General features: G+C 46.7%; 2 protein-coding genes across 2 annotated transcripts in view; both read right to left on the bottom strand.

The window, feature by feature from the left end:
• The window catches only part of LOC308465793 (methanethiol oxidase-like), a 28,621-nt gene extending 27,756 nt beyond the window's left edge, over positions 1 to 865 (bottom strand). The window contains exon 1 of the mRNA XM_080986045.1: positions 643 to 865. Coding sequence (XP_080842171.1) covers positions 643 to 697 — 55 coding nt within the window. The 5' untranslated portion in view covers positions 698 to 865. The remainder of the gene's footprint in view (positions 1 to 642) is intronic.
• Positions 866 to 6,469: 5,604 nt separating this feature from the next.
• The window catches only part of LOC308465790 (methanethiol oxidase-like), a 55,313-nt gene continuing 49,238 nt past the window's right edge, over positions 6,470 to 12,544 (bottom strand). Inside the window, 3 exon segments of the mRNA XM_080986027.1 lie at positions 6,470 to 7,528; positions 8,693 to 8,811; positions 11,048 to 11,140. Coding sequence (XP_080842153.1) covers positions 7,366 to 7,528; positions 8,693 to 8,811; positions 11,048 to 11,140 — 375 coding nt within the window. The 3' untranslated portion in view covers positions 6,470 to 7,365.

Here is a 12,544-nt window from a genome sequence, read left to right as displayed (position 1 = left end):
TGTAAAAGGGTAAAAGGCTTTTGGGAAATGATCCATAATGAATTGAAAAAAATGTTTGAAAGTTCTCTCCCCCCCCCCCCAAAAAAACACACACACACACAGTCCTTTCTGTTGGGGATAATTCAGACTGAAATTCCCAGTTATCAGAAAAGTTTATTTATATATGCTACTACTGTGGCCGGTATTTTGTTAGCCCCAAATGGAAAATGAGTGAGGTCCGAGCTAAAGAAGAATGGCAACTGAAGCAGACGGAATATGCGCAGCTTGCAGACTTAACATATAGAATAAGAGAACAAGAAGAACATATGTTTAGAGAAGGTTGGAAAACATTTATTGAATATAATAGGGTTGCATACACCTGAAAACGCTGTGACCATTAAGATAAATTCAACAGTGTAAATAATTTTGATGGATGTGATAATGGAATACTTAAGGGTTTAGTTTTTGTAAAATACGCAGGCATTTATGATACGCAAAATGAACCATTGTAAAGGGAAGAAGGGAAGTCATTTATATTTTAAGGATGTTAAAATGAGTATTTTAAATTGTAAAACAGAAAATTTAATAAAAATTATATATATAATAAAAGAGAATGCTAATTATTGCTCCAGCCGGCCAAAGACAGAGAGGGTCATTTCTTACCTCCTTTGTCGGGCTCCTCTTGTTCCGGGACAACCCCTCCTTTTGTCTGATACATCCTCTGGCAGCCCGGGCTTGTGCGTCTGACGGCAGTAAGAAGATGCTCAAGATCTGCTTATACCCAGAGGGATCCTCTAAATATATAAGTGTGCACACACACCCAAGAGGATACCAAAACGGTGGGTGAGGAAGGCGTGGTCTTATAAAGGAACTTATTAAGGGAAAAGCTGACTCCCAAGAAAGCTTTTTTCCTGGCCCACCCACCCCATCCACCTGTAGCCAGGTGATCACATGCCCTTGGGAGATCTCCAACCTCAGGAGGAGACAGTCACAGAAGATTCGGATTCCGGTTGGTCCAGTTCCTCTTCTCACATGGGCTTTGATGAAAGCACACGTTGGGATGGCATGATCTCTAACTGTGCCTGCTTATCTGAAGCCCTCGTTTCTCTCTCTTTAGTCAATGTGGGGGCCTTTAAAAAAGGTAAAGGGACGCGGGTGGCGCTGTGGGTTAAACCACAGAGCCTAGGACTTGCCGATCAGAAGGTCGGCAGTTCAAATCCCTGTGACAGGGTGAGCTCCCGTTGCTCGGTCCCTGCTCCTGCCAACCTAGCAGTTCGAAAGCACACCAGTGCAAGTAGATAAATAGGTACCGCTCCGGCGGGAAGGTAAACGGCATTTCCGTGCGCTGCTCTGGTTCGGCAGAAGTGGCTTAGTCCTGCTGGCCACATGACCCGGAAGCTGTACGCCGGCCCCCTCGGCCAATAAAGCAAGATGAGCACCGCAACCCCAGCATCGGCCACGACTGGACGTAATGGTCAGGGGTCCCTTTACCTTTTATAGGACACCTTGGTGGCGCTGTGGGTTAAACCACAGAGCCTAGGACTTGCCGATCAGAAGGTCGGCGGTTCGAATCCCCGCGATGGGGTGAGCTCCCATTGCTCGGTCCCTACTCCTGCCAACCTAGCAGTTCGAAAGCACGTCAAAGTGCAAGTAGATAAATAGGTACCAGTCCAGTGGGAAGGTAAACAGCGTTTCCGTGCGCTGCTCTGATTCGCCAGAAGCGGCTTAGTCCTGCTGGCCACATGACCCGGAAGCTGTACGCCTGCTCCCTTGGCCAGTAAAGCAAGATGAGCGCCGCAACCCCAGAGTCGGCCACGACTGGACCTAATGGTCAGGGGTCCCTTTACCTTTACCTTTAGGGGTAATATTGGCTGGGGGGGGTCATTGGAAGATGGGTGGATGGGCGTAACCAGGGGGTAGGGAGGGGCAGCTGCCTCCCCTAAATCAAGTAAATAAATAAAAATCCTTAACTAAAAGTAGAAATGATCAGAATATTCAAAATTGAAATGTTTGCTGAGGTCACTTGTACTGTGGAGCAGTCATTCAGTAGACAGTAATCACCTGGCTAAGGAAAACGTCTCCATGGGCTCTGCTTACGGAGCGTGCACAGAGAAACTGCCGGGGGGGGGGGGAGTTATTTGAGAAGAAAGTGCTGAAGGGTTTTCAGCAAATCCAAGAAAACTTGTTTTGGTTTAGATTTTTTAAAAACAAGATGTAAAAAAGGCGTGCTTTTTGTAATTGTGCAAAATATGCTCGATAACCGCATGGAAGTTACTCCCTGGTGTTTATTTTTTGCTTAACTTCCTAGATTTCAAACGACTGGAGATTTGGACAGGTTTTTCTGGGCACTTGGGATCAGAAGAAAGTAATTGAAGACAACCGGTGTTGAGACATTCACTCCCGAATCTGCCAGACAGAGCCAGACAGAAGACGACGACGACAGGTGGGTGTTGTGCACCCCTAACATAAACCCTGGCTACACCCATGGCCTTGTTTTTGGGCGCCCGCCACCCAGTTCATCATTGCAAACAGTTCATCATTATCACACCTTCTTTTCCGTCTTGTGTTGTTTGGCACTGGTTGTAAGGCAGGTGGCACGGATCCTGCCCGGCGCCCGGAATTAATTGCGACTGAGGATGAGCTATACACATGACTTTGCCTTTATCAATGAGCATGATGCAGCAAAAAGTTCCCATAAATGTTTTGGCTGCCTCGTTCAAGCGCATGGCTGGGGTCCAGGAAGCAGCGGGGCGTGCCTGCAAGCGTATATGTATGTATGCTCAGCAGTTCATTAGCGCTTCTTATTTGTCTTTGAACTGCCCTGTCGCCATATCGTCGCTTCTGAAATCACCCCAAGCTTAAGACGTGAGCCAAAGTGTTGGGGGGCTGAAAGGAGGGAGCCTGCCGTTCAAGAAACGCAAGTCTGAAAGCCCCGCTGGGCGTCTGGGGATGAGAACATTTGAGATCTACACCGTGTGACCCGACTTGCTGATACGAGCTCAGCGTTTTCAGATGTCCTGGGGTGGGGGATGTGACAGAGAACGGGAGAGGCGATTGGTCAATTGGCTGCTGAGGTCACAGCGGCCCTTGACACTACATGAAAGTTAGGTTCTTATTTTTTTTATTAAAAAAATATTTGGTAAAGGTAAAGGGACCCCTGACCATTAGGTCCAGTCGTGACCGACTCTGGGGTTGCGGTGCTCATCTCACTTTACTGGTCAAGGAAGCCGGCGTTTGTCCGCAGACAGCTTCTGGGTCATGTGGCCAGCATGACTAAGCCGCTTCTGGCGAACCAGAGCAGCGCACGGAAACACCGTTTACCTTCCCGCCAGAGCGGTACCGATTTATCTACTTGCACTTTGACATGCTTTTGAACTGCTAGGTTGGCAGGAGCAGGGACCGAGCAACGGGAGCTCACCCCGTCGCGGGGATTCGAACCGCCGACCTTCTGATCGACAAGTCCTAGGCTCTGTGGTTTAACCCACAGCACCACCATTGCCACTATTCATTTTTAAAAAATCAGAGTGCATAAACCCTGCAATAAAAATTATGTAAAAATTATATAGTGGAGGACAAAGGCAGAATTGACGCCCGGGGGGGAATTTCTGAAAGGCAGCGCTTTGTCCTGGATCTTAGACATATAAAAGCTCAACAATTTGGAGGTTTCCTAAAAGAAGCTCCAGTTGTGTAATATACACCTTCCTCAACACACCTTAACTGGATTCTGACCTGTCACCTACCTTCCCTGGAAAGGACTCACATACCTTTCTAATATGCTGGTCCCTTCTGCTATTTGTTAAAACGCTTTATAAATTTATCCAAAACATGCACTCAATTTCCACAGGAATGCCTGCAGCTTACTCTGTCTTGAAAACATTCTCTAATAAAAAGTTACAGGATTTCAAGCTGGAAGTTACAGGACATGCAACGATTGGAACAAGAGCAGTTATGTCCTCTCCAAAACTTTTGCAGGTGCAAACAGAATTGTAATTGTGTATAACCACCTCAGTATTATCATAAGCACAGATAAGCATTATAAAAAGGATGTCTGAGGGAGGCCTTAAATCAGTTTGAAACCTCTCCCTGGGGATTGTAGCCTCACTATGAATTCCAATAATTTTTGGTGAAGACCATGTTCCTCAGGTTTATTGATCATGATAACACAGTTGAACTTATCATCAAATTGGTTTAAAAGCAGTAATGTACAGTACTGTAGATGCAGGCAGAGCCCCTAGTTAAATGGCGTGTGGTAAAATACGAATGTGACCTCTTGTGGCAGAAAATGGTAGTTACCAAATAAAGCGCGAGCCATTCATTTCTGGCCAGGCAGCATCGGTAATTTCAGATCTCACTGCCATTCTGAAGCTTGGGTCCCCAAATGTTGTTGGACTACAACTCCCATCATCCCTGGCCAAAGGTTCTGCCAGCTAGGGATGACGGGAGTTGTAGTCCAACAGCATCTTGAGAAAGGCTGCTGTAGACTGTGGGTATTTTAACACATTTTCATCATTCAGTAATGATGAAGGATGAGAAACAAATTGTGCTTGGGTCCAAACCTTATACATTCAAAAAAATCCATTAGCTTTTGGGTCCTGTTGACACATTTAAAGAAGACGGAACGTTAAAATATGGTTACCAGATTTTTTTCAATGAATCCGGGGACAATTTTTTTAGGGGAGAGAAGTTGAGTAGCAACAGGGAGTCAGTAGTGGAGATGGTGAGGCAAAAGACCCCGGGCCCAAGCACACATGCATATTGTATAAAGGTGCAAAGCCCTTCTTTCGCACCCTGTGAAACATAAATGCGCAGTTTTTAAAAAACTGGGCAATGGCGTGCCACACGCCCTTGACTCCCGAGCCTCCCCTGATCTCCTGCCCCCTTCCCCCTTTGTTTTGACTGATCAGGGGAGGCTCAGGAGTCGTGGCCGGCCGTTGCCCAATTTTTTAAAAACTCTGCGCATTTATGTTTCGCAGGGTGCGAAAGAAGGGCTTTGCACCTTGCCTGGCAGAGAAACCACGCGCCTTGCACCCCTCCTGGGCAACGGCCGCCCACCCGCAACTCCCGAGCCTCCCCCGATCTGTCAAAACAAAGGGGGAAGGGGGCAGGAAATCTGTATCCCCGGACGCCCCCGGTTCCCCCTCGGCAGTGGCAGCAAGCGTCTCCTGAAGCCAGCCAGAGCCAACTGCGCTACCAGGCTGGCTCCGGGCTGCTGAGGCTGCCGCTGCCACGTTTCCCGGGGACAGATTTGCAAATCTGGGGACTGTCCCCGGGAACCGGGGATGTCTGGTAACCCTACGTTAAAATCCAAGTAAGCGGTAGGAAGGAAGCACCATATTTTTCGCTCCATAAGACGCACCTGGCCATAAGACGCACCTAGCTTTTAGAGGAAGAAAAAAATATTCTGAACGAAACAGTGGATGTATGGTTTTTGTGGTTCAAGCTGTGGCCACAGACATGTGATTGGATGGTGAATTTGGGGTGACCCAATGCAAAAATCCTGAGGATCCATGTGGAACCGTGCTTTGTAACCACGTTTTTGCGCCATTGCAGCCCCAGGAAACAGTGGGTGCGTGATTTTTTTTGGTGCAGGCTGTAGCCATGGACATGCTATGTGATCTGATGGTGAATTTGGGGTGACCCAATGCAAAAATCCAGAGGATCCATGGGCTTTTACCTCCCCCCTCCCAGGCAGCCTCCTTTATCTCTAGCGTCCCTTATCTCCCTCCCGATCGCTTACTGATCAGCTGCTTCCTTTCAACACTCCCTTCCCTCTTGTTTGCCTTAGTGTCTTTTCCTTAGCTGGAGCAGTTTTTTACTCCTCGTTTTCTTCTAATTTCTCTCCTCATTGCTTTAGTCTTCCTGTTTCCCCCCTTTGCAAGTCTTCTGTATTTACCTCCCCGCTCCCAGGCAGCCTCCTCTATCTCTAGCGTCCCTTATCTCTCTCCCTGATCGGCAAACGATCAGCGGCTTTGTTTCAACACCCTCTTTCAAAAAAAAGAGCATGATCTGCTTTTTGCCCCTGGGCAATTCAGCTCCAGGGACTACGCATTCACTCCATAAGACGCACAGACATTTCCCCTTACTTTTTAGGAAGAAAAAAGTGCATCTTATGGAGCGAAAAATACGGTAGTTTACGAGGGCAAAGCTAATGCCCGGATCCAGAGCCACAATAGCTGTGTGCACTGGAGGCAGGATGCCTCTGAATACTACTTCCTAAGGAGCACATGTGGGGAGAAGGCCTTTTTATTTATTTTTGCCAGAGGTCCTTCTAGTCCAGCATCCCTGTTCTCGCTCTGGGTACCCAGATGCCTCAATGGGAAGCAGGACCTGAGAGCAGCAGGGCTCTCCCCACCAGAAAGTCCCCAAAACTGGTATTCAGAAACATTTCTGCCTCCAGCATCAAAGTCACTAGGTATTGGTAGCCTTCTTCTCCATGAATTTGTCCAAGACTTTTAAAAAACCATTGATACATCCGGCGGGGACCACATCCCACAGTTCAGCTATTCGTTTATTTATTTCGTAAGATTTATACTCTGATTGGTTGTGAAAGGAAACTCTCCCAAGCGCTGTGTGGTGGAGAACTTTCATTTGTCCACCCTGAATCTTCCCACATTCAGCTTCATTGAATGGCTCCAAGGCCTAGTGTGATGATCTATCACGTGCAGAATAAATCATGTGAGCAAGACTACAGTTTGCAATAGAGAGAGGCAGACAGGCCAGTAAACACGCAGGACAGTTTGGTATCATTAAAAGCATCAGGTAATACAACCGTTCCAGAGATTCTCATAATGAGCTATGGATGGTTCCACTTCAGCCTTCAGGAAGGGGGAGTTGCATGTTGGAATACTTCCCCTCCCACTCCCCCCAGACTCCCTATGTATAGAGAAAGCTGATCATAAGCCTTACTGCTAATGTACTAGTTTTCTATGTGCATATGTCTTTTTTATCGTTGTGTGGGAGCGTCCTAACGTGCTACCCCCCTGCTTACTGCCTGAAGTGGTACAGTCCAGGAAAAGCTTTACAGTCGTACCTCGGGTTACAGATGCTTCAGGTTGTGTTTTTTTGGGTTTCGGACCCGCCGAAACCTGGAAGTACCGGAACGGGTTACTTCCGGGTTTCGGCAGCCGCGCATGTGCAGAAGTGCTAAATCGCACTTTGCACATGCGCAGAAGCGCCAAATCGCAACCTGCGTGTGCACAGACGTGCCGCTGCAGGTTGTGAACTCTGCAGGTTGCAAACGTGTATTCTGCTCTTGCTCCCTGTCTGCAAGAACATGGAAATCTGGTTAGAGGCCCCACCGAGATCAATTTTCATATGTGGAACATAGAAAGGACAAAGGGTCAACATTAAGGGTCCAACTGCACTCTGCCCTGCTGGGAGCCTTCCTCAGATCCAGATATCGGAGGTGCAGTCTCCTCCTGGGTAGCGGATCTCGTGGGCGAGCGCTGGGCCCTCCGGCTCTTTCCCGAAATCCACAAGGAAATTTTTATTCACTCTCAAGCCGCCTTTCTTGGTGTCGACATCGATTTGTAACATGACAGAGCCTTCCCTGAAGTGAAGAGGAGGGGAAATGGGAGTGGAGAAAACATGTCGTGAGGGAAGGCAGAAATAAGGCCACCATCATTTCAAGGACAAAAGGGAAGAAGTCCTGTAGCAGAATCAGGCCAGTGGCCCATCTGGTCCAGCATCCTGTTCTCACAGCAGCCGACCAGATGCTTCAATGGGAACCAGCAAGCAGGATTCAAGCCCAGAAGCCCTGTCTCCCCTCCTGCAGTTTCAGCAACTGAGATTCAGAAGCATCACTGGACTCCAACCATGAAGTCAGAGCATAGTAGCCATTGAAAGCCTTATCCCTCCATGAATTTGCCTAATCCTTCATAATAATAATAATAATAATAATAATAATAATAAATAAATTTTTTTTTATACCCCACCCTTCCCGGTTCAGAAAACCGGGCTCAGGGCGGCTAACAACAAATTTAAAACACTTAACTGATGCTACAAAAAAACAGCATAAAATACAGTATAAAACGTGAATAACAATAAAATCAAAAATAAATTTAGAGGGGAAATCCTTCCAATAAACATTAGATGATCACCAAGGCTAGCTGGCTAAGTTAGTCCTATTTGGGCCAGTGAGGAGACCAGGGGAGAATTAGCTGTGGGATCCCAGAGCGGGTAATCTTCATAAAAAGGGGAGGGGGAGGGAAGAGAAGGGAAATAAAAGATCAGGCTGAATTCAAATTAAAGGCCAGGCAGGATAGCTCTGTCTTACAGGCCCGATGGAAGGAGGTTAAATCCTGCAGGGCCCTAGTCTCATGGGACAGAACATTCCACCAGGTCGGGGCCATCACTGAGAAGGCCCTGGCGGAGGATAGTCTGAATTCCTTAGGGCCCAGGACCTCGAAACTATGGTTAAGGTCCTCTGCGGGGCTGACCAGGGGAGGTTGTCCCATAAATACGAGGGCCCTAAGCCACATCTTAAAGGCATCCGTGGCCTTAAGGGAGCCAATTCCATAGTTTAACTGGGCGCTGTGTGAAGAAGATGCTTTGAGCAGAGGGGCAGAGGCTCTCCAGGGTTTTAGAGAGGGGTCTTTATCAACCCAATGTGGAGTTTGAACCCGGGGCCTTCTGTATGCGAAGCAGGTGTCCTGCCACTGGGCTACAGCCCTGACTTTTAAATATAACAATATCCAGGCAAAAGGTGTCTTACTTGACCATGTCTGGGTAGAACTGCTTGTCCCAGCCGCTGTAGAGGGAAGTACTGACATACAGTCGCTTGCCGTCCAAGCTTAGCTGGATCATTTGAGGTCCGCCTTGAACCCTCTTTCCCTGAAAAAAACAGATATGTTAACACACTCCAGAGGATCCTGTGTTGCTTGGCGTACATGGAAGGACAATTTGGAGCAAGAGGAAAGAGTGAAGCAGAGATGCAGGACATCTGTGCCCTTCCAGATTTTAAGAAGGTAAGAAGAATGGAAGTGAGAGCTGGACCATCAAGAAGGCTGATCGCCGAAGAATTGATGCTTTTGAATTATGGCGCTGGAGGAGACTCTGGAGAGTCCCATGGACTGCAAGAAGATCAAACCTCTCCATTCTGAAGGAAATCAGCCCTGAGTGCTCACTGGAAGGACAGATCCTGAAGCTGAGGCTCCAAGACTTTGGCCACCTCCTGAGAAGAGAAGACTCCCTGGAAAAGACCCTGATGCTGGGAAAGATGGAGGGCACAAGGAGAAGGGGATGACAGAGGGCGAGATGGTGGGACAGTGTTCTCGAAGCTACCAGCATGAGTTTGACCAAACTGTGGGAGGCAGTGGAAGACAGGAGGGCCTGGCGTGCTCTGGTCCAGGGGGTCACAAAGAGTCGGACACGACTCAACAACTAAACAACAACAACAACAAGAACCTTCTGGCCCATCTACTCCAGCAGCCTGTTCTCACAGTGGCCAAGCAGGTGCCTCTTCTGGGAAACCAAGGTGCAGGTTTTGAACAGAAGAGCAATACTCTCCCCTCCTGTGGTTCCCAGCAATTTGTATTCATGCCTGCAGCTCTGGAGGCAAGAGACTAGCCATCATGACTAGTAGCCATCCACGGCCTTCATGAGTATCTCCAATCCTCTTTTAAAGCTATCCAAGTTGGGGGTCATTGCTGCTTCCTGTGGCAGTGAGTTCCACTGTTTAACAAACCAGCATGGTCAAGGGTAAGGGACAAGAAGAATGGCAGATGAAGATGCTGGACTTTTTGGAGATGGCTGACCTGACTGGAAGAACCCACGACCAGAAAGAAGAGGAGACACAAGAAGATTGGAAGAAATTTAAGGAATATTTAGCTAAATACTGTAATAGAAAATAAATAGAAAATCCTTGGAAGTAACAAATAGGCCTAGGGGTAGAATAAGGATATGTGGTAGTAAACATTAAGGATTGAAATATTAATAAAGGAGAAGAGATTAGTAAATGAAAGGAGTTAATATTATTAGAAATATGAATTTGGAGAATGGTTATAAATGTGATATAATGAAATTCAGTTAGAGAGGATTTGAGGAAGTTAGTTATCAATGTTATGAGAATTAGGTATTAGAAGAAATAACTTCTTTTTCTGTTTAATTTTATTGTATTGTATTGTAGTGTGTTTTTTGTATTTTTCTTTTGTGTTTTTCTTGGTTGTGTGTTTTGTGTTCCTTTGTTATGTCATTTTGTGATAAATGTGGATAATCAATTAAAAAAAAATTGGGGGGAAAAGGGTTAGGGACAATGATGGGCTACAGGACACCTCCGAACCCCTGGGATAAAGCATTTGGGGTTTTTTTTGTTCAGAGGCAAGGCAAGCTTAGGGGAGGAATGGTAAGAACAGGGTGGAGAATCTGCTGCTCGAGGGATGCTAATTTCATGCTGGTAGTGACTCTACTTAAAAAGCAGAGACATCACCTTGTCAACAAAGGTCCGTATAGTTCAAGCTTTGTTTTTCCCTGTAGTGATGTATGGAGGTGAGAGCTGGACCATAAAGAAGACTGGTTGCTGAAGAACTGATATTTTTGAATTCTGGTGCTGGAGGAGACTCTTGAGAGTCCCATGGACTGCAAGAAGATCCAACCTCTCCATTCTGAAGGAAATCAGCCCTGAGTGCTCACTGGAAGGACAGATCGTGAAGCTGAGGCTCCAAGACTTTGGCCACCTCATGAGAAGAGAAGACTCCCTGGAAAAGACCCTGATGCTGGGAAAGATGGAGGGCACAAGGAGAAGGGGACGACAGAGGAGGAGATGGTGGGACAGTGTTCTCAAAGCTACCAGCATGAGTTTGACCAAACTGCGGGAGGCAGAGGAAGACAGGAGTGCCTGGCATGCTCTGGTCCATGGGGTCACGAAGAGTTGGACACAACTAAACGACTAAACAACAACAGTGACAAGGGCAAAAACAGAAGGGGAGGGAGGAAGGAAGGAAGGAAGGAAGGAAGGAAGGAAGGAAGGAAGGAAGGAAGGAGTGTTTCTTGAGTGCCTTGGTTTAAAGGCATGATATAAAATGTGATAAACAATTAATAAATAGGGGGGAATGTGGTGGTTCCCATGCACCTTGATGATAAATGGATCTGGTTGGCAGTCCAGCTCTTGGTCCTCAACCACAGTGACTGGCCCGCCTTTGACGATGCTGCCTCCAACGAAAACCTGCAAGGAAATATACCAGACTCAGGACAGAACGGAATCATGCTTGCAGAGTCGCCAGCTTCCAGGGGCAAAGAGCGCAGCCAGCAATCTCCGTACCGTACTGGCCATCTGGCAAGATGGTATAAATTAAAAAAATCTGGCTGGTTAGTCGCTAGCTAGTTTTCCTTCCTAGGTATGTGACCTCTGCATCTGATGATAGGTAAGATATTGACTACTGCAAAGGGGTCTACCTTGGGCTGCCCCTTGGAGACAGTTCATCCATTTGGTTAGGGCAAAATGCAGCCGCCGGCAATGGGCATTCAGAAGCACATTGCCTCCCACAGGGAAAGTAGAACATAGTCAGCATGGCTGATAGCCACTGATAGCCTTACCTACAAATTTGCCTAATCTTCCTTAAAAGCCATCACTACATTTTGTGAGAGCAAACTCTATAGTTTTAACTATGCGCTGTGTGGCAAGGTCCTTCCATTTAATACATTTTTTGATTGATATACAGTGGTACCTTAGGTTATGTTACCTTCGGGTAATGTAAAATTGAGTTACGAACGCAGCAAATCCAGAAGTGAATACTTCCGGGTTTTGCCGTGTGCGCATGTGCAGAAGCGTACAGAAGAGTGTGTGCAGAAGCGCATGCACAGAAGCGCTCTATCACACTGCGCACGTGCGCAGAAACGGCGCCTCCAGATACGGACTTTTGGGGGTAAGTACGGACCCCCGGGACAAATTACAGTATTTTTCGTTCTATAAGACGCACCAGACCACAAGACGCACCTAGTTTTTGGAGGAGGAAAACAAGAAAAAAAATATTCTGAATTTCAGAAGCCAGAACAGCAAGAGGGGTCGCTGCGTATTTTTCGCTCTATAAGATGCACCAGACCATAAGACGCACCTAGTTTTTGGAGGAGGAAAACAAGAAAAAAAATATTCTGAATCTCAGAAGCTAGAACAGCAAGAGGAATCGCTGTGCAGTAAAAGCAGCAATCCCTCTTGCTGTTCTGGCTTCTGGGATAGCTGCGCGGCCTGCATTCGCTCCATAAGACACACACACATTTCCCCTTACTTTTTAGGAGGGAAAAAGTGAGTCTTATAGAGCAAAAAATACGGTAAGTTCGTATCCAGAGGATCCACTGTATGTATTTTCTGACTGATGCTGATAAATGGAGTACGATGTTAAACACATGCATATATTGGTGACTTTGCCAGGTATTACGGTAATTATCACTTTACAGTATTTACAGTTTACACTTCCTTTTTTATACACCAGTGGAAGCCTGGATATTTAACAAACAAACATATTTAAATGTGTTTATTTTGTTTTGCAGATAATACAATTTATAAATAAACAACAAAGAATTCCCCCCTCACCCTCCTTGCCAGTAGGTTTCAGCATAATCAAACAAAATA

This window comes from Podarcis pityusensis (genome assembly GCF_964106645.2).
Source record: "Podarcis pityusensis genome assembly, chromosome: 16".
Taxonomy (NCBI): Eukaryota; Metazoa; Chordata; class Lepidosauria; order Squamata; family Lacertidae; genus Podarcis; species Podarcis pityusensis.
The sequence above is the reverse complement of the archived record's forward strand: the minus strand, read 5'-3'. Positions and strand labels throughout refer to the sequence as shown.